This window comes from Austrofundulus limnaeus, unplaced genomic scaffold (assembly GCF_001266775.1).
Source record: "Austrofundulus limnaeus strain Quisiro unplaced genomic scaffold, Austrofundulus_limnaeus-1.0 Scaffold1397, whole genome shotgun sequence".
In the NCBI taxonomy this organism is placed as follows: domain Eukaryota; kingdom Metazoa; phylum Chordata; class Actinopteri; order Cyprinodontiformes; family Rivulidae; genus Austrofundulus; species Austrofundulus limnaeus.
The window spans coordinates 8,656-31,114 of NW_013953799.1; the positions used below are offsets into that span (position 1 = coordinate 8,656).

The 22,459-nt window shown below is 38.4% G+C and overlaps 1 protein-coding gene across 1 annotated transcript in view; it reads left to right on the forward strand.

Annotated features, from left to right (window-relative positions):
• The window catches only part of LOC106535254 (EH domain-binding protein 1), a gene marked incomplete at its 3' end in the record, with an annotated part of 52,751 nt that overhangs the window by 3,701 nt on the left and 26,591 nt on the right, over positions 1-22,459 (forward strand). Inside the window, 4 exon segments of the mRNA XM_014032215.1 lie at positions 1,230-1,287; positions 1,380-1,475; positions 3,776-3,829; positions 21,108-21,289. Coding sequence (XP_013887669.1) covers positions 1,230-1,287; positions 1,380-1,475; positions 3,776-3,829; positions 21,108-21,289 — 390 coding nt within the window.

The following is a 22,459-nucleotide window of genomic DNA, read 5'->3' on the forward strand; positions in this document are numbered from 1 at the left end:
CCCAAATACAGTTTCAAAGCAAATTAATTCAAATTCTAAACTTTAAATTCAGTTTCAATTTAGTAAAATTCATTTTCAAACCAATGCATTCAATTTCAAATTATGAACATTCAGCTTCAATCTGAATAATTCAAATTCAATTCCTGCTGGCACAAGATTTATCCCATACCTTTCAATAAAGTGTAGCAACAGATAAGAATATGTACTGATTTGCATCGTATCCCAGGGCCAGTCTAAATTTATTTATTTGTTTGTTTGTAGAGTGTAATTTTTATTGTTACGACCCCACTGGTGTTTGAGTAATAAACTGTTAAGTTCTTAGGCCAAAAACAAACCAAACTGCCCTCATAAACTGTCCATTGGTTGACCTGATTTGTAAAGAAATGCATAAGCCTTTAAGTGTAGTCGATCACTATAATTAATGKTAGATTGTGTCCTATTATATTCTTCTTTCTAGATTTGCCTGTGTATTCACTTTTACTCAAAATATTTTAATTATTGTGAAGGTTGTTGTGCATTGAGTGTTAGGTTTGTATGTATTTTCAGGAGCTTCAATGATTAAGGCATTGTTGACTGACATAAAAATGTTATGTTACAGCATTGTTTCTGTTTTAGTATTTAGGTCTTTTTTTACTGAATGACTTGTCAAAATTAGGCTTTAAACCACTTTAATGGTTTAAGATTAATGGTGGAGTTAAGACCTCCACATACTCCATCCGAAGCCAAACAGTTGTTGCATGGTCACATGGTTGTCTGGCATTTGTTTTCGCACACGCCTTTCAGAGCTCCTGAGACACACCAAGCCAAASTCCTGAGAAACCCTTCCCGCTCAACGGAACAGGGTTTCTTTCCACTGGAGTTTACACTCTGGCAAAAAAAAAAMAAMMAAAAAAAATACAGATCTGCCATTATTTGGCCACAAAATCCAGGGTGTAGAAAAAATGTAAAAGTAGTGACTGTGCAGCACTTTTACACAGCACTGAATATTGTATTTATCTGCTTGAATGTTGGAGACTGTCCTGTTTGTGCTGCAGTCCACAGAGCCAAGAGTCAATTGTCTCATCATTATTTATTAATGCTGTGAGATTGTGGAGTTRTGTGTACCTGTGTGCATGTATTCATATTGAAGGAAGCTTATTAAGGCTTCATAAGCTGAGATGTTTGGATAAAATAACAGTTTGGTAGTCGTGTTGTATAATTTGTTTTTGTTTTTTTTTTCTTCCTCACAGGCAACCTGACAAATTGGTGGTGGTTTGGACAAGAAGAAGTCGGCGGAAATCTTCTAAAGTAGGTGTCATTTAGTAATCAGGGATATAAAGATAAAAAACTTCTGATTTCCAAATGTAATTATTTTTGTTCTTCATCCTCCTGTCCTGCAGTCCCATAGCTGGCAGCCTGGCATCAAAAACCCATACAGAGGAGTCGTAGTGTGGCCTGTACCAGAGAACATCGAGATCACTGTCACTCTTTTTAAGGTAGTTGTTAAAGCTAAAATTACTACATTTGGCACATTTAAAATAGTTTTCCAGGTTTTTAATGTGCATTATTAATGACCTGGGTGTCTGAATACATGTAGTCGTGACATTGTCAGTAAACTGCCTGTCTTACTYAAACATGCTTCAGCCTCTGCGCTGTCAGCGTAGATCAATGCACAGTGTCCGGTTACCTCTCTTTGTCTTAACCAGGCTTTCCTCCACAAGCACTTGAAAACCTGTTTCTTTTTGATGGAAGTGCTTCTAGCTGTTTTTGTTAAAGTTTTCGGTCACAGATATAAAAATCATTATCAACAAATTTGCGATTTCTGAGAAAACTGATACACAAGGTGCTTATGCAGGTTTATGAGTCATAACCAAGAGTTGTAGACAAATCCTGTCAGGGTGTCTCCAGAAATCTTGCTGACATCTCTGCTTTCATGAGGATCTGCTCAGCTTTCCAGGCCTTACATGCTGATGTCTCCCCCCTCTCACTTCCTTTCCAACAATAAACAGCCAGATGTTGATGTGCTTTGTAATGAGGCACAAATTAAAACCACTAAAYGAAAACATGGAACCCCTACATTTGGATAATGTTCACATTAGTTTTCATTGACTTTGTAAATTCTTAGCTTACTATCTTTTATAGAGCAGTTTTGTTGCTTGTTATAAATAAAATGGATGTTGTACAAACACTAAGGAAAGGCTTTGACAACCCATCAACAGATTAAAGTTATGATAAAATTCAGTTTGATGGTAAAATGATTTTATTTATGGTGTTTCATGGGAAATGTGAATTAGTAAAGCTTTGCTTGGCAGCTTCACTTAACTTGTTTGCTTATTGCTTCCTATAGTTTTATAGAGTAGGAAGCAAAGGCCTAATTATGCAGTCTGAGCACAGGGTTGAAACATGAACAAAAAAACACAAATTCTAGGCTGAGGTGACTGCAATTACCTGCAGTTGATTTGTTTTAAAGGTAGATGTAGGTGCAAAAACATATTTTCTATGTTTAAAATAAGGAGTGCAGTAAATTAAATTTAGCTGCTGCTTCAGTGTGTTTATTAAAGGTGAAAGCAACCTCTCAGATATTTTCCTGTCTGGCCTGAAGCTCTGCAGCGAGAACAGCTGAGCTCAGCAGTGTTGGATCATGTTTTACCACAAGATGCGAACCAGGCAGCCAACTTTTAAAAATGCAAATGAAAGTAAACAAACGCTAGTTAATATTACAGCTGCTTTGCCTCAGCTTGATTATAAAGTTTGAGCAATCCAAATACCATCTTCTTAATTTCAAAACTTGTTCATGAAGACAGACAGAAAGAAAAGATAATATTTTTGATTTCCTGCAGTGATGTAAAATGACTGCAGGCAACAGAGATTGCAGCTAAAACCATGCTCGGCTGGTATTTGAAGTTGGTATAAACTGCTGGAGTTTATTGGGACATTAAAAGCAGAGGAATCACCTGCTGTTTGATTATTCTGTCAGTATTGATTTCCCTGGATGTGTTCCGAGAACACTCATAAAATTCATCATTGCTTTGTGCATTGGGTCTGTCTCTTCRCTTCACTCATCAATTATTTTGTATTTAAATGCAAAAACACTTTTTGTGCAAACTGAAAAAAATGGCATATTCCTATTAAATAATGCTTGCTGGGAGCTTGAACACTTACCACCTACATAAAATTTCTGCAGCACAATCAGACTCTGCACCTCAACCCATGTCCTATTAAATGGTCCATTATTTTTATGCGCAGCAGTGATTTATAACTGTGCAGTCAGCTGCTAAAGGTCACAGTAGTGTAAGATATGGCTGCTTGCTGTTCTTTGCTTTCTTTGTGTTGAAGTTTGTTCTTTTCAGTTAGTTCTAGGAGGGAAAGAAAAGACATTAGATGGCATTGAGATGTTGAGCATCCACACAATGCGACCATCGGTTCACCAGAGAATAGAAAGATGTACAGTAATATTTTCRTGATCTCTTGTCACTCATTAACGTTTATTTTTAATGAGGATCTACACAGTTAACATTGTTACACCACAAACTTTATAATCATACTTTGTAAAGTTTGTATTTGGGTCTTCTAGCCAGCAACAAATTTTCAGTGTACTCCCTGGTTAGAATTTTTAAGAAACTCAATTTCTAAAAGTTGCAAAGTACCAAGAACTACAAAAAATACACCCATACAAGAGAAAAGAAAACAAATTAGAACAGGAGATGAGCAGAAGTAGTTTGTATTCATAATGTTTATTGGTACTTGGCTAAATTTTCAAAAAGAGCTCATGAATCTTTTCTTTCTGTCCTCTCAGGATCCCCATGCAGAGGAGTTTGAGGACAAAGAATGGACGTTTGTCATTGAAAATGTAAGTGGTTTTGAACCTAGGGGTCTAAGGCAATGGTTGAATAACATGACTTGTGTATAACATTTTGTAAGTTTGTGAGCATTGTTTTAGTGGGCAGATTCTGCCACCATGTGGTTGATGTTTGTTATTACAATTTACATGCTGTTTAAAGTMGAGGGAGGCTTTCAGTTTAAACCACACAGGCATTTAAAATATGTATATGTTCTGGTTTTCTTGAGCAGCCCACATGCTTTAAAAAACTACTTCTAACTTGACTGCCACCAAGGCATCTTAGTGTTTGTGTCAATTTTCAGATGATTATAAGAAAAAAACAATGATTTTCCATCTTTCTTGCTGTGAAGTAACATCACCTATTAGGGCTCAAGTCTAAATCTAAAATTGGCTCAGAGTTTGTGTCTCACGTCTCAATAAAAACACGTTTCTTACAAGGGTGTTACATTTTGGCTATCCAGGATCATCAAAAAGTGTGAGGGGTGTGGATTGATCCTAGTCAGATCTTAAGTACTGAACTGAGTTTCTAATGAAGGCATATTTGATTAATGGAAGCTATCAAGTGCTGCAACGCTTAATCTCTGTTTTACGTTAGCTAACTAAAAACCACGAATATTGCTGAATCAATAATAGACGGTTCCAAAAGTAACATTAAATTTTTAATATGTAGTATGTGCTGCTGAAAAAAGGCAGCATAGAGCATAAGTATGAAACAATTATCAGCAAACAAATTATGCTAATTATTATACAAACTTTAAAAAATCCATTTAGATATTTATCTAAATTTATTACTTTTTTGTAAGTACATTTATACCTTTTTTTAAGTGTGGCTTTCAACAAAATCAGTGTAGCCATAACACAAAACAATATTAAATAGTTTTCCTAAATCATTGCAGACTTGCTGAATAGCTGGGTTTCAATCATGGTTTCAAGTGGAGGTCAGGAAGTAAAATCTCTATGGACAAAACTGTTGTTAGTCCATATTGTTCAGATTTAGATCCAGTTTTAAGACAAACATTCCAGCAGTTAGTTCACAAACATGTCAGATGTGAGCCGTATCTGATGAAGATGCATGCGTTTTCGACAGAACCTAAAGATTTGCTGACAATCGAGGCTGTTGATAGTACAAACTATCTTGTCCTTCAAACTTCTTACTACTAATCACCAATTACCAAATAATAACCAGCGAAAAATATTTTCTGACYAATAATTCCACACCATTTTGCCCAACCCTATTACGGAGCACAGAAGATTGTTGTACACAAAGACGAGAATGCTCACAGAACAACAGACGCTGCCCTAGTGTTGTTGTTAGGYCTTTCATGTTTGTTGATGTTAGCCGCTACTGCTAGCATCTTAACATAAAACAATACAAGAACAAACACTCACCCTGGCATATGTTAAATGTTAGTTCAGCGGGGTGGGGGTGAGACCAGAGGGTGAATTGAGGTGTTTTTTTTTTGGCCTGAATCTGCCCGTCTTACTGCAACATGCTTCAAATATGACATTTTTAAAAAAGTGCAGTAAATTTTTCATTTATTATATTATTTAATTTATTTATAATTATTATTAATTTGGCCAGAATGATCGGAGCAGCCATAAACTACACAACACATGGACGTTTTTTATTCAGACTGCAAATCCTCTGATACTTCACTTCCTGCCCTCCRTTTGCATTTCACATTCTCGTGGYACTGCATTGTGATGTGAAACCAACTTATTAAGTATAGGCATTGTATCCTGATAACCTTGTTGCATCTTTGTTGTGGAAAATATTTGAGACTTAGTATTGGCAGATTTTTAGTTTTTAACTGACCTGTTTTCAACTGACCCAACCAGTGATTAGGCTTTTCAAAGGGACAAAGTTCAAAGGGAGTAAAAAGAGCTGATGTTGCCTGATGTGACTTTAGAAAGAGGGTTCATCACTAAAGATTAACAAATGACCTTTGAAACGCCTCAGCCCTCTTTTTTTTACTCTTAAAGAATGCTTGTGATGGGGGGCGGAGGGGGTTAAATTAGACAAGCTTGCTGAGTGCCCTGATGCTGTCACTTTGTGTCCATGTCAACGTTAAAGGAATGACAGCACATAGAGAGCTCCACCTTTTCTGTTTTGATGGATAGTTGAGAAGACAAGCTGGTCAGCCGGTGTTTTCTGACCAGAGCGTGGGAGAGAACAAAAAGAGAACAGAAAAAGACAAGCTTTTGGGTTTGCCTGTGTCTCTGCATACCTAACTAATAACAAGAAGATCAAAGCCATAGCAGTCTCCTGACAGCAGGAATGAAGAGCACAGAGAGGGAGGAACAATGGCAGGGAGAAAGTAAACTTACACCTTCACACACAGGATGTTTGATTAATAATTGCAAACAACAAAACATGACAAATCATTATTAACTTTCATGTAGAAGCCACAGAACTTCTTAGACAATTGTCTTTGTTAAGTTGGTGCAACTTCAATGAAATCCTTCGGAATATTTATACCCGACACAAGAGGGAAGATTATGCAAATTAAAGCGGGTTACCAACTGTACTTTTCAGGACTAATAATATTTAAAACACTATGACTTGTGTAATTTAGAKCCTGAATAAGGTTTTACAGATAATCTATCTAATATGTCAAATTTACACAAAAAATATGATTTAAAACGTAAATCTATCATCAGTGCTGTTGGTGTGTGATTTGCAGAAATTAGAAACTGTGTGAATTGACCAAAAGAGGGCAGTCCAAGTCAACAACAGTGAAAACCTGGGTTTTTTTCAGCAACAATAATTAAATCTGTTTATTATCTCAATGTCAGCTGTATATGTGTGTCAGTGGGTAGCCTCGTGTGCCTGCATGATCTATTTTTATTTATGTTCAGACTGCATCCAGACTCATTAAGTCTTAATATATGATCCTATTTTAATCTGACCGTGCTTGTGTGCTCATAAATGTATAGAAGGCTCAGGCCGTCTGTGCTGCTCCCAACTGTCAGGTATCTTAAAGTCAGAAYGCGTGAGTGAAAGCAGCAGTGAGTGCTGCTCTTAGGTGGAGGAACAGAAGAAGAGAAGAGGTGAGTTCTCCTGACCCCTCATCAGACGGCCGAGGAGAAAAGGGGAAGAATACGCCATTGTGCCTGTGCTCGGGAGATGATGAAATTCAAGATCCCCGCGCTCTGCCTTCGTCTTAATCTTGGGGCCCAACCTTGCGTTAGGCTAATCCCTCTCCGTCGAATTACTGGCCCTGTCTAGATTGTATTTTGTCATTGAAAATGGTGGTGTCAAACGCTACCTTTTTCCCTCCTCTATTTGTTCGTCTGCCAGGGCGAATCGCATAATCAAAAGATGGGGAGAGAAAGAGCAAAGAAGAGCATTGGAGAGAGGTGGAAGGCTGCAAACGGCTACACAGTAGTATCTCTAAATTGCATGCTACCCTTGCCTTTCACCCTTTTTCAAACAGGCACATATTATCAAAAAGGTGGGCAAATTGAGAGTCAAAAGATTGGACAGCTATATTTGAAGTCATTGTGCTGACAGGCTCTTTTGTGTGTGTATGGGAGGTGGGGGGGGGGTGTTAATGTGTGTATGTATGTCTGTGTGTATTCTTTCAGCGTTTGCATATCAGCCAAAGCTGGAGATTGGACACCAACTTCCCTCATCTTCAAAGCTTTGTGAAAGGATTTAAATAACACACACACATGCATGCAGTGGACGGTTGTATATAAAGAGAGAAGCTATCATGTCTGAATACATTGAATATACAGAGATACAGACTCCAAAGCCCACTCTTCTCAGTCCTCCCCCATTTTTCACCCTTTAAGTCCTACTTCAACATATTTTGCTCACATTACATCAATGTCAGGAAGGACAGAGCATTTCTAAATGTGTAGGCCTATGCTGCCATTTGACAGCACTGTCTGACGCATGGTATTGACATTAGAAATKATGATTTTTTTAAGTATAGATGACTTTTTAAGTCAGTTTGTAGCRTTGAAGATTGGAATTTTTTTTGTAGAATTACAGTGTAGCAGGACTATTCAACTAAATAGCTCCAGGGCCACAGATACTGCTGATCAACAGCTCAGGAGCCAAACATCCAGCAATTAAAGTTATGTAAATTAACAAAGTATTATGAAGATCTGTTACCTTTGAAATAGTTTATTTTGCTGTATTTAATCATGAATACAACATACAGAACCCTATAAAAGTAGTGATAATTAAACAATATCAAAAACAAAAAACACAAATATTATTTAGACATCTCTGACTTGACAAAAATTTAAACCAATTTTATTTTCACTTTCATAGTTTTATCTTCATCTGCTTGTAGTTTTAACTGTCTTGAGTGTGCATTGAAATGGTTTTACCAGTTTGTAGCCAAAATTCTGTTGTTTCTGTAGATATCACACATGTCTATGTTTAACTAATAGAACTTACAGTAATTAAAGTAGAAAACAGGGGGTTTGTGTTTAAGAGATGAATGAACTAATTGGCGGGCCGAACTTTGGCCACTCGCAGGCCGGATGTGGCCCACGGGCTGCCAGTTGAGAGTATAGTATTTAGACAATAAAATCAAATATAATTTAAACAACTTAAGAATACAATTCTTATGTTATATCTTCTAATCATATGGTATACTTTTTTTTATCGTAACATCATAGTGTATGACAAAAAAGTTTTGATTGTTGTAGAATGACTTAAACAAACCAATTAGAGTTTTTGATATCCAGAGAAAGCAGGAAATCCATTTTGCTGAGGATCATGTTCTATCATGTCTTCCAGAACAATATACCTGAACATTCTTGTGTTTTTATGGATTCCTGTAGAATGGAAGAAATGTTCTTTAAGGGTGAAATTGGTTTTCAATCTGTTGCAGTCTGCAACTTCACAGCTAAATGTCACTAAATACTTTTTCTTTCATTACCTTTTTTAATGTCTTGAACCTCTCAAATCATCACTGCACACCATAAATGTCTTCAAAAGGAGATTGGAAAATACATTTCTTTTCATTAAACATGTAAATTTAGAGGATTTTTTTCATGGCTTTTATTCCATTCATGTTCTTAAAGGTTTCTTTTTTTCTTCATTTCTTTCAGTCCTCTCTATTTTTCCCAGCCTTCTGTCTGAGGAATAGTCTATTGTGGACCACATCCAAGTCCATTAAGTTCGTTTCCACACGGCATAACTCTCTCTCTCACCCTTCCACACAGTCACACTGTGACATACTGACAGACTCACACAAAGTGAAAAATCATTACATCTAATCACTTACAAACACAAACCTATTCCTCCATCATTACATACACCTTCTCTAGCATGCACACTTCTTTTTGAATTGTACCCATAGCCCACCCCCCACCCCTCATCCTTGGTCCCTCTCTCTGTCTGGAACATATTACGTAGGCCAGTGGCTTGTGAGTGCTGGCTGGGCCTCGGGGAGGAAAAACACAATTATTTCAGCTCTCGGCTATTCACGCAAAGGTGACAAAAGCTGGTATGAAGTATGAAATCCCAAAAGTTTCTCCTGTGTCGTGGCCGACAAATTGGGATTAATTTGCGCTCGTGTGCATGTGTGTCTCCAAAGTTTTTCATCTTCGCTCATTTCCCATTTTTAGATTTTTGTTAGAGCTCAATAAGACTCATTTATTCTGTCAGAAGAAACAGCATGTTCACTTTTTTAATATCTGCTTATAACCTCCTCTGTTAGTAAAGCTGGAATAATATACATTATTTTCTGTGTGGGTGTTTGTTATTCCAAACGGAAGTGGTTAGCATTTGATCACACGTGCTTTCCAAATTCATTTAATCTAATTAATTGCCGTGAGGACAGATGCTTGTGATTACCCCCCACGTTCACACCCCTCCTCTTGCAAGCACACACCACACAAGAGGCGCACACACATTATGCACTAATATAGCTCTAAGTGCTTCCATTTTTCTCCACTTTTTATTGGCTAAATAAGAAAACGGTGCACATACGCTTTTCACATCAAACAAAATGATCAGTTTAAAAGATGCATATAGCCATTTCTCTTTTTTGTGTCTTTGTCACAACTTGTGTTTTAGGGGCTATAAATTTAGACTGTGTGTCCAGTTTGTCATGCGTTTTGTCTGTGTGTATTGGAGGGCTGTAGGTGGCTGTGGAGGCCGGGTGGTCTCTCCTGTCACCCTAATAGGCTTATTGGCCCCCTAATCCACACCACACCACCGTGTCACATGGGCCGGTCTGCTGACTAACTGCCACCGTTACCATGAAGTTTGTGTGTGTTTGAATCGCTGAGCAGGTGTCATGATTGTGTGTGACTGAACTTGACTGTGCGACGTGTTTGAGAAGCTGTGTATTCTGAAATACTGCCTGCTGTCCTGAAAAGTGGGCTTTCATGTATGCCTGTGTGTGTTTTCCCCCATCTGTCTGACTGCAAAAATATCTAATGAACTACTGGGCCATATTGTTTTTTAATTCAAGTTTCCTACCACAGCTAATCGACTGTAGCAAATACAAAATTGCTATAATAGTAGTACTGCAAAYGCAAAAAGATATTGGAAACTTTGCCATGCAGTATTGTGGTGAATGTARTCTGTTAGTTATCTGTGCAGTTATAAAATCAACTGGTTTTCAGTTTTTTAATTTTAGGGTTTAAGGTTGTTTGGAAAACAGAACAAAACTGCACATATGTACCCTTAAACATCTATTCATTAGCTTCTAATTCACAAATACTCAAACACCCTCCATTCTCTACAGCTCTTGGCATGTCTTCTTTTTTTTGCATGGCTTATTTTAATTTACATGGATGTGTTTATTAATTAAACCTATGCCCCTGTTGATGCRAAGCTTTGCAGATTTGTTTCATACTGCTTTCCTTTGCTCTCTTTATGCTTCTCTTTTTTGTCTCCGTTGCTCTTTTAACTTTCTCATTTATTCTTTCATCTTTCGTCCTTGTGCTGCACCCCTCACGCTGTGCTCTCTCTCTGTGTGTGAAAGACACGTGTGTGCAGTAAGTCTTGTGTTCACTATGTGCATGGAGACGGTGCATGCGGTTTAGGTTTGCATGTGTAAATGTGTATTTGTGAATGTGACTTGTCCCACTGGTCCAGGTTGTGACCTCGGCTTTCATCTCCTTAGTCTGAGGCTCGAGTCTCCCGTTGCGATCCGTTCTGAGCCAACAGCAAGGCAGATGTCAGCAGTCACTGCAGCAAACACTGACAGTTTGTATGTTGACACATTCACCTTTTCATATGCGTTTTTTTATGTCATATGTATAAATAGGCAAACAGAAACAGGTTTACAGTGTGTGTATAGATATTCAGTCACACTAAAACACAAATAGATACATGTACAACATGTAAGCTTTTAACATTACCAAGCAATAAYTTTCCTCATACAATGTGAGTTTAAACACTTGAGAAATAATCTACCAGCCTGTGTGGCCTTCATTTCGTAGCTCTAATGTATATTATAGTGCAGGAGTAGACTAGACATAAGGAAAATTTCCAGGTTTTCCAGTGGACAACATCTTGTCAGAGTTAAGKCTTCACTATTGGTCATAAAAACAAAAAATGAGTTGTCCTGATCTCCAGAAGTTAACTTTTAAAATGCTTAAAAGGCAAGTTTTTATCCTGTTACAAAAGATAATAACAGTAGTCAAAATTGTAAAACGTATAAGTTGTTGAAGCCGTTTGTGTTGTCTTTATGACCCTTGTTATGCACTTTAAAAAAATGTTTTTCTGCCATGACACACCTGATATGAATGAATGAGGGATTAGCAGGCTTCTGCAGAATTTATGCAGGCTTGTACCAATCTTGAATTATTTGTTGTTCCTTCTTGTAATCCTCTATAAACCAACGACGAAACCTTAGTCTGACTCACACACCTGCATTCATCTGCGAAGGTTCAACTGAGGTATTGCTTGTTCTTTAAAGAAAACCCTCAAAAATGGAAACCAAATATTGAAAGATTTTTAATTTTTTGCTTCAAGAACGCATCTCATATATTGGACTTTACAGTTTTGTTCCTATTGTTTATTGTACTTTTTCTTTTCGTAAATAATTTAATGGTAAAAACTGTACATCTTCAGATTGTTTGGCTTAAATACCTTTTATCATATGTTATGTCTGACCTCRTCCTCTATCACTTCATGGCTTCACATGCTGTCACCTGCCCTTCTCAATCAAGTCGAATCAGACATTTTAAACTTGTCTTCATCCTCATCTCACCTTGTTTTTGGTGTCGTGTGTAACATGGTGGTCAGGTGGTTCTAGTGAGAAAACACAAATGACGGTTGAACTGTTATCTCCTCAAATTCTTGGTTATTTATTTTTTATGGGACTTAAGATGGCTGCTCATGATGTAGACGTGCCTGTATGGCCCACCAAATACCAGCCCCTTCAAATCCCCCTGTTTATCCACAAGCTTGACCCACTGGGCTGGAGGGGGCGGTTCATTCTTTGGATATCAACGTGTGTGTGTGTGTGTGTGTGTGTGTGTGTGTGTGTGTGTGTTAAAATATATGTGTATGCACAAAGGCATTTGGTTGAACTTGGGCTAAACTTGTTTAAGTGAATCTTTCGATAGTATCATTTTAAAATCCGCTTTCAGTGAATACGTGCGATTGCCTGTTTGTGTGTGAACATTTAAGGCAGTGAGCGCRTGTTTACATGCACACACATACACATTCAGGCACACACACAGTTCCTGGCAAACTGAGGCTGCTCTGAGCTGTTCTGCTAAGTGACAATGAATAGGGTCTTGTGATGTGCTCTGATGCCAGTGCTAAGCCAGCCACTGACAGTTAGACTGATCCCTAACCATGCTCTGTTTGGGACACAGGTCTGTTTTCAGTGCACTGCACACAAAGTCTCTAGTGTTAGGAATTTAGAACGATTTACCCTTATAGGTATACCATGGATGTTGTGAAGGAGATGTTGCAGAAACTCCTTTTTTGACAAGCAACYCTAGTAGAATAAAAGTGAAGGTGGTACAGTCATTTTCTTATATTTAATGGGTTTTAGGTCTTCTAAATATTTTTGATTTGTATTTTTTTTCTCTTGTTTAACTACTTTGAAGTTAAGGATCGCTGGCACACATGACACAGAAGTCTGAAATATAGCATGCATGCTAAGATTACCACAAGAAGACTTTGTGTTATTGTCACATGTAAATGCACATAAATTTGGAAACTTCATTGTTCTTTCTTGGAAAGAGGAATTTGAAAGAAAAACCACTCACCCATACACACACACACATGCACACACACACACTAAGGCACACTAGCTTCTTATCCAATCCCTCCACTAATTCCCCCTTGGTAGAAGGTGTTCATTGTTTCTCTTTCATTCTAATCTCTCCTTTTCCTTTTTTCAAAATCCATATTAGATTCTSTTTGAGTTGGCCACAATCAGAAGCACTGAAGCAGAGCATCACCCTGCTAATGCTCTTTGTCTCCCCAGATTTGTCACTTAGCATGGAGAGTACACCTTTGTCATGGAGCAGGGTGGGAGAGAGCMAGTCTCTCACTTGGGGCAATTGTTTCTTGTCAGGGACCATCTTAACCCCCCTTTCCCCCTTAAGCAAATCAGCTTTGCTCTGGATTAGAACCCTATCATAGCTCTGTCAGATCTCCACAGCCTGCCAAAAACTGCTAAAACAAACAGATCCTTAAAGTTGAAACTGGATGGAAAGGACTTCCAGACACAGTCCCACCATGTGTTTACGTGGAAGTCACCGTAACATGTCTCTCAAATATAGATGTTCCAGTTGGATTTATCAGCTGAACCTCTGAGCCTCTTASTGTCCTTCAGTTATCTTGGATTGAAACTAAAACAAGATGATTATTATCATATTATCTAACCATCATAACAATATTTCCCCGGGAATGCCATAATACTGCAGTTGCTATGAAATTTATATACTTTACATTAAAGTAGTTAATATTTGGAAGTTGTATGTGACATATTACGTAATGCATACAGTGCCTTAAAATATCTTTGAACTCTTTGTTGCACCTTCCAGCATGGCAACAACCCAAAATTTCCAGCCATAGTTCTAATGGAATAGTTTAAATCTGTGTTGCCAAGTCTTGTTCTTAGAGGTCCAMTATCCTKCATGTTGTTTCTCTGCTTTGGCACACTTAATTTGAACAAATGGGTGACTAACAGGCTTCTGCAGAACTTGAAGGCATGCTGAAGACCAGAGAAATGGCTAAAACWTGCAGGATAGTGGCTCTTGAGGACCAGGATTGGGCACCACTGGTTTAGACCAAAGCATATTCATATGGTAAAATGACTTTGTAATCCTAAAACCTAAATCCAATTGAGGAATTGTGGCAAGACTTGAACATGTCTGTTCACAGACACACTCCATTTAAYCTGAACTGTATCTATTTTACAAAGAATGGGCAAAAAATGTGGTCTCCAGGTGTGCAAAGGTGGTAAAGACACACTTCAAAAGACTTGCAGCTGTATTTGCAGCAAAATGTTCTAAGAAAATCCACCCTAGGGAACTACAAATGCATGTTTTTTTTCCCCACTTTTCACTTTTATTTGTAAAACATTTGAAAACCATTTATTATTTTCTTTTCACTTCACAATTACTGTACTGTTTTGCTTTTGTGTAACACATAACATCCCAGTAAAATTCTTTGGTATTTGTGGTTATAACACACAACATGTGAAAAAAAAAGACAAAGGCTTTTTAAGGCACTGAACATATTTAGTTGTTGTGAAATAAAAATCAGCAAGCATTCTGTGCTTTTGCTGCAACATATCATACACTTTAATTTKAATTAAATCTAAATCAATAACACATTGGTGCACCAGAATCACAAATRTTCATGGAGAATCTGCTGATGTTTGAAGCGCTTCTTCATGCACAGGGAGTAATCAATCCTGGATATGGTACCTTGGGGTATTGGCTTAGTGGTTATGTGTGTGTGGCGATGTCATTGGCCATTTTAGACCTCTATGATGGCCAGAGATGGTAAAATGGCAGCAAAAGTGATGAGCAGGCACTTCATAGACCAGGAATGAACTCTAGTTAATCCCTTCAACCTATCTTATTCTCTTCCAGCATCTTCCTTCTGCTTGTCTGCTCCCCTTGTACAGTCTGGCTCATTTTGTCTAGCTTTTTTTTTCTTTCTACACTTCTTTCTGTTAGTCTCCTTGCAGTCATCTCTCTGTCTTTCGCTCTCATCATCTTTACCTTTTTTCCTGTTTCCATTTCTTGACCATCTCCCTTCATTCCAAACTCCTCTGTGTCCCTTTTCTCTGCAGCAGAAGTGCAGAGCCAGGGCTTTTGCYTGCTGGTAATTTATTTTCCCATTACCCCCCTGTCTGAAGTGCATGCTCTGGGTCTGAGTGTGTGTAGGGTGCACTGAGGGCCACCCAAAAGAAAGACCCGGAAAGTAGAAAAGAGGAGGGCACCCTGGACACGCTGATAAGGGAAACGAGAGGGAAGCTAGATGGAAGGGACAAAAATGAAGAGAATACGAAGCCGTAAGATATTGGCTTGGTGTCAATCTAAACATTTTTGTTTAATAAAAACTGATGAAAATGTATTATAAACGCTGAATGAAAGCAACATATGTCATTAATCGCTGATGAAAATATGCTTCAATGGCACAAAATTAAATCATGTCAAATAACTTCATAAATTAGCCATCTGTTGCACTGGTTTTAAAGATTGGCATTGACCATAGAAAATATATTGTAATGATATGTGTAACAAAATGTTCTAATAAATAATAAGTCTGTCACTAGATATTCTTTGAAACCTTAAATTGTAACCTTTTACCKAAGTTTTGCCACAGTTTTTAGTTGCATTCTGTGGTTTATCTTGGAGTGTGTTAGTCCAGCCTTCACTACAGAGTGTGATTTAATTGTCCTAAATTGCTGTACTAGTTGTTTTCGTATTAGGAGTTTCTCCAGGCCTGTCCGTACTGTATTTAGATTTTTAGAGTTGTAAAAATGAAACCTACTGAAGTTCACTGTCATTCTAAACCATATTCATACAACACAGTGGAAAACACTTTAATAAAAATYGACCATTCTTTCCTCTTAAACAAACCTAGTCCTGCTCTTATTGTGACTACCGTAATTGCTCCTCTTTTTYTCATACCTTATTTTTGTGTCTAATTTTTTTTGACAGTTTATCACATTTTTTGTTCACATACCCAGGTCAGACTCAGAATTTTGCTTGGTAAATGATTACTTCATTTTTTGAGGTTTTATTTTAAGGTACAATGTAATTTTAGCACAGAGGAATCCTGAAAACCTGTTCTTTTTGTTGTATGTGTGTTAGAGAGTAAATCAACCTGTGCGTCTATGAACACATTGATACATGAAAGCATTTTGCACAGTTCATTCTATTATTAAAGCTATTGTTATTGTAATTCAAATAGCCAAAGTGATAATGTTGCATGCCTTTTTATGTCATTGTTGCTTTTAAAATTCACTAACACATTGCTTGAGGGAGGGGGATAAATCCCTACATATAATAGTAGCAGATGAATAAATTGGTCTTAATCTTTGTGCATGTGYATATGTGTCTATAATGCCTAGTGAGGCATTCATAGATGGTATGTAAAAAGGGCTGCCTTATCAGTTATCAGGGGAGGCCAAATTGACACAGGAATCGCTCCATTGTGTGTGGATTCAAAGAGAGATGTGAGCACATTGGATGTCTCCATTTCCAATAACTGCGACCTTGAGGCAAGAATAACACCTCCAATCTGCTGACTGTTGAATTCAGATGAAGCCAGCTGATTTTTTGGTGTCTAGGTGGAAGGGTAACTGGTACTTGCTCTGGATTATTCTAAAGGGTAAATTGAGTTTGGCTTTGAACCTTCTAAATATAAATTACAAAGTCATATGTGCAGTTTTTTTGGTGGTGTAAAATTAGAAGTTGTAGGCAGCACAGCAGTGGTTAGAGCTGTTGCCTCTCAGTAAGTTCACAAGATCGTCTTCTGGGTTGGAGCTTTTGAGGTTAGAGTTTGCATCTTCTCTCTGTGCATGTGTGGGTCTCCAGGTATTCTGGTTTCCTCTCACAGACCAAAAAACTTGCAAATTATTAGTTAAATTGGTAACTTTAAATTGACCCTAGGTGTTGGTGAGAGTGGTTGTTAGTCTCCATGTGTCCCTGTTATGGAYTTGGGATTCGTCCAGGGTGTCCTCCTCTTGCACAGTGACTGTTGGAGATGGGTACCAGCTTCCCATGACCAGCAAAGGAGAATCAGGTAAAGAAAAATAAAAAACATTTTGAACATCACGCAAAACACTTGTGATTTCTTATTTGTCTCTCACTTATATACTTCTTCCCATAAATGTGAGCAGTATATGTTCTTAACTTTTCTGCCTGAATAAAGTCTCTTTCGAGCGTGGTTGACCTCATCTTGTCCCTTCTTCTGTTTGGCTGTGTTTTGTTTTATGATGGCAGGCTTAAGTCAGATAATCATCTGCTTGCTGTGAAACCAGTGATTCATCACTTATCATCTTTGTAATACCAGTGCTATGTTTTAATCTTCTGTCTCTGTCAACAACATATTAAACAACACATCGCCACACTCAGTTCACTTATTTAAAAAAATATATCTGTTGCACAATGMCTACTATGAACAAGGAGATGTGACATAATAGGTCTTTCTAATTACGCTTAAGAATGTAGTTGTTTGACAATTTAAGATCTCTTGATTAGAAATGAAGTGACTGGTGGTGTTACCTACTCATTTTATTCATTGTAGGCGAACACTGCCCAACTGTCAGTGTGTGCATCTTAGACCACATCTTAACATYTTTTAGCACTCACCCTAATTAATCCATCTCTAAGTGACAAAAGGGTCCCTACACCTCCTTTTACGGCCCGTCCCATTGGCATTTTAAGGCAGAGGGATTCAGCAGGACCCCCGGGCACCCTCCTGCCCTGACCCCTGCCCCCCCACCAAGGGAGCATCTGTGGATCGATTCAGGGCCAGCTGGCATCAGGGGAAAGAGGCAGAACTGATACCCTAAGACACACTACTTCAACACAAACACATGCCTCTGGAGATGGAAGTCATTTATGAACAAAAGGGGATATTGCACAGTGACTAAAGAGGGTTGAAGTTTGGTTATTTTTGCTTTTACAACATAATTAGCTATTTCTGTGAGCATGGATCAAAATGACAAGGCGGATCTGTACCTTGACCTTACTGTAGTTTTGAACAGTTGCAACTAGGGGGCAGCATACAGCCGTCCCCCCTCCCAATTTTCAGTCTGCCCTCTCTTCCTGTCTTTCTTCTTCTCTGTGGCTGCTCCACATACACTCTCACGTATCTAGTCATTCTCTAGGCTAAAAAAAAAGAGCATATTGATAGTCCTAGCCGCTCTGTAATAAATTAAACTTCTGTATTGTCCTTCTCTTTTCATTTTGCACATTGTCACATCCTCCAAGTCGCTCTAATCCGAGCTGCTTCCCACACCTTCTCTCAAACACACACAGTGATTGACAAGTAGCATCCGGGGAAATAGAGAAGATTTCCATTGTTTGCCGCCACTACTCAAATCTGTTGAAACGGTTATTCCATTCTTTCGCCAGAGTATTTGCATATCCTTAAGTATTTCCTATTTCTGAAACCCCCTCCCTTTCTCTCCCTAACCTGCTTTTTGCTAAATCCCCTCTTCCAAAGTGTTTGGTGCATTTAGCAAATTCATTCATAAAGTATCTACATGCGCCATTAGCTTAGTATAATAGCAAGGGTGTAATCTGCAGAAAGATAAGAGGTGAAAGGAGAGTTTTTTCTCTCCTCTCRTCATCCCCCTCTTCTTATGGGCTGGTTCTTTGGACAGTCGGGGGTTGACGGCATTGAAGTGATACAACATTATGTTCTCAAACCAAAGCGACAAGACTCAAATGTCAGCACAAAATGTCAAGTGGCCCTGCTAGTTTCTTCCTTTTTATTTAATTATTGGTTTGAGCCTGAAGACAGAAGAGGAAGATGTGTAGAAGGTTAGAAGAGATGGATTGTTGAATGTCTGCAAAAGATAGAAGATTAAAAAACATTGAAACAGATGGTTGGACAAGTTAGTAAAGTTGTTGCTGGTGTTTGCTACCACTTCCATAGAAAAGTTCCTCAAAAGGTTTGGAATGAGCTATTCTGAACACACATCTGGACACAGRTCAGTGATGCTTCTATAATCACTGTGTGGGTCTCGTTGATTGAGCCTAAATACAACTTGAGACTTTTTGGTATTATGAATAGCTTTCCTCTTCACTCAGTCAAGGTCTACAAAGATAAGAAATTCTGTTTTTTTTTTTTTTAACTTTAATTCTTTTGTTCTTTATGATTTTCCAGACTTTGAATTTGCCATAATGGGGCGGCTGTGGTAGAGTGGTTAGGGGAGTCGTCCTGGAACCGGAAGGTCACTGGTTCGATCCTCGTCCAGTCGACTCAGTCGTTGTGTCCTTGGGCAAGACACCTTACCCGCCTTGCCTACTGATGGTGGTCAGAGGGTCCGGTGGCGCCTGTGTATGGCAGCCTCGCCTCTGTCAGTGCGCCCCAGGGCAGCTGTGGCTACAATTGTAGTTTGCCATCATCAGTGTGTGAATGTGTGTGTGCATGGGTGAATGTGTGTAGTGTGAAGCGCTTTGAGTGTCCTGGATGGATAGAAAGGCGCTATATAAGTACAGTCCATTTACCATTTTACCATAATCCAAGTTTTGAAAAAACTGTTAAAAAGTAAAGTTCTGGTTCTAATTAAGTCAGTCTGATCAGTTTAATAAAAAAATTAATATAGTACCAACCTGTGTTGCTTTTGTTATTTAATTGATGCRTATGATGGCAGGCTTCGCTTTCTTTCTTAAAAAAAATCAAAAAGTGAAAAAAGATGTTTTAACTATAGAGGTCAGTCAACAGTCATCATTAGCAATCATTATTTTCATGGGTTTGTTAAATTATGTTTTGTCTGGCATATGTTTTGTATATAATTTGTTCAAAYATTCAGTGATTCCAGAAACAAAATTGACTTCTTCCACTTCAAAGTGTATCACTTTTTTATTGAAACTACAGTAAATTGAGTGTATTCAAACCTTCAAAGTGGCACACATAACAATGGCCTTTAAAATGTCAAAGTTATTAGAATCTAGGCCACTATATTAAACTTGAATGGTGTTACTATATTATCTTTACTAGTCTCTACTGGTACAGATTCTGTGTAGTGTTTGCCTATGGTTTAAGAACCTGCAGTCCTTGGTGATAAAGCTGAGATTGAGTTTTTCCCCACAGAGCCGAAACGTTAGAGGTGAGTGTATGTTTTTGGGTGTGAAGGCATCAGGAAACAGGCAATGTAAAGAGCTTTATCGGTTTATCTGGCATACACGGACGAGTGTATGTGTAGATGTATATGTGCTCTCAAACTGCTGTAGTGTGGAAAAAGAGCTAGCCGCTTTGCTTTGTTCGGTATTGTGCACATGAGAGGATGAATCCTCAGGGCTCGATCCACAGCTGAGACAAGACGTATTTATGGTATAAAACCAGCAGTGTGTGTGCGTTGGTGTGWATACCACTTTTTAGACATTCACACAATAAAATAGATGCCAAAACGGGGAGAACATCTAAATTCAAACATTTTGCTGTTCAACTGCCTGCTGATTCTTTTTTACATGTTTTGTAAATGAACATGTGTGCATCAGTGTGTGTGTGATCATCACGTTGGGTTTTCATAAAAAAAAACATTGCAGTTTCCCCATCACAGAATTTAAAGGAAGGAGGCAAACCAGAAACAACATGCATTATTTGTCGGGGGTATATCAGCACAGCAAGGTGGTGAACCAGCCTGATATTCACTGACAGCATGGTGCTTTCACAGCCAGACCTGCAACAGACAAAAACCCATCGTTTTTTGTTGGAAGGAAGACAGTAAAAAAGCTGGAACATCCCCAGCTGTTCAGTTTTCATTTCTAGCAGTAAGTGACCAGAGTTTTCTGCAGGTCTTATTCTTAACACACAGTCTTTTGGTKAGCAGTTTTGGATGCATACACACAAAAAAACAAAGASGCCAATGTCACTGATTCTACAACTCTTATTACCTACTCTGTGGCATATTCTTCAGTTCAAATGTGGCTGCCATCTCCTTGCCTCAGAGCAGATATTTAAAAAGAAGCACAGGGAAAAAAAACATCTGCATTCTTTATTTGGAAATATCTAGGGAGATTTTATAGTGGAGTTTGGAATAAGGTACATAAGAACTTAGGCTTCAGGCTTTACCAATGAACATCAACCACATTCACCTGAGACTGTCCTCATAAATGTAACACCATGTTGAACCTTCTCTGTCTGCAGGAGTCTCCGTCAGGACGGAGGAAGGCCTTAGCCACCAGCAGCATAAACATGAAGCAATACGCCAGTCCAATGCCCACTCAGACAGATGTCAAACTCAAGTTTAAGCCCCTGTCAAAGAAGGTGGTGTCAGCTACGCTGCAGTTCTCCCTCTCCTGCATCTTCCTCCGGGAGGGAAAGGCCACGTAAGTGATGTCAGTTTTGAATTTGTAAAAGGTAAATAGTTTACTCCTATATAGTGGCTTTTAACTTAGCTCTTATCTGAAGGAACCCTACTTCTAACAGTGTTTTGTTCTCATGTTTTGTTCTCTTTACAGAAAGTTTAGAACATTGAGTGGATTAGTATAAATGGTAGCGGGGGAAAAGAAAAACATTCCTTCCTTATTACAGCTTTCAACCCTTAGTGTCATTTTAATTTAAAGGTACAATAAAGCTCATTTAGGGGTTTTATGCTTTGATTTTCAATCAGATACATTCTTTTTGTGAACAGACACAATCAGTGTCCGTCTGTTGAATATTCATCATAATAGCGTCAGCTTTTATTCGAAAAATTTCTTCAAATTTGAACACTCCTCCCTTCCCTCTGTGCTTGGGTATGGCAGTGAGGCCTTTGTTGTGGTGTGAACGGCGGGTCGATGGCGCGTAACCCTTGTTAACCCTTCAGGGAATGATGTCAGCCACACAAACAAACCTCATCATACCAGTTCAAATGAGCCAGTGGATCTGGGTGGGATCATACAAACACCAAACACAAAGAAGAAAGAGAAAAATCCAGCGATTATGATGTAGAGGTGGTATCAAGGCACGAAAGGGGAAGAGCAGTGAAGACTTCATTAAATACAAGAAATAAATGTGTGATGGATCAAAATTTGAGAGAAGCTGAGTTTGCTTCGAAACACTAAAATATTGCAAGTGAACTTATATTGTGTAAGCTGTAGAAACAGAGGTTGCAAGTAGAAAAACAGGAGAATAGTGAGGAAAAATATATAGAAAAAATGTCATTTTTACGTATGTTATGAGAACTTAGTGTCTGTAGCTGCGTTTCCATTGCAAATGTGCGCAAAATTTTGTCAATATTCTTTTAATGTCGAAAAACACAGTTTCGCAACTGCGGTGTTTCCATTAAGTAAGAAATGCTATTAAAAGTCACACGTGAATGCGTTTGTTCTCGCGATAAGTCATTACAAACATGGCGGCAATGGATGTAAACACATAGCATATTGATACYGCGACACTAGCGCTCATCATCAGAGGAGACGTCGGCGTCTTTTATCCAGGTTTTCCAGCGACAAGCCCCTACTTGGAGCGGCTACGTATGCTGTGTTTTTGGGAAATTGTAGTCGGTGAGTTTACTA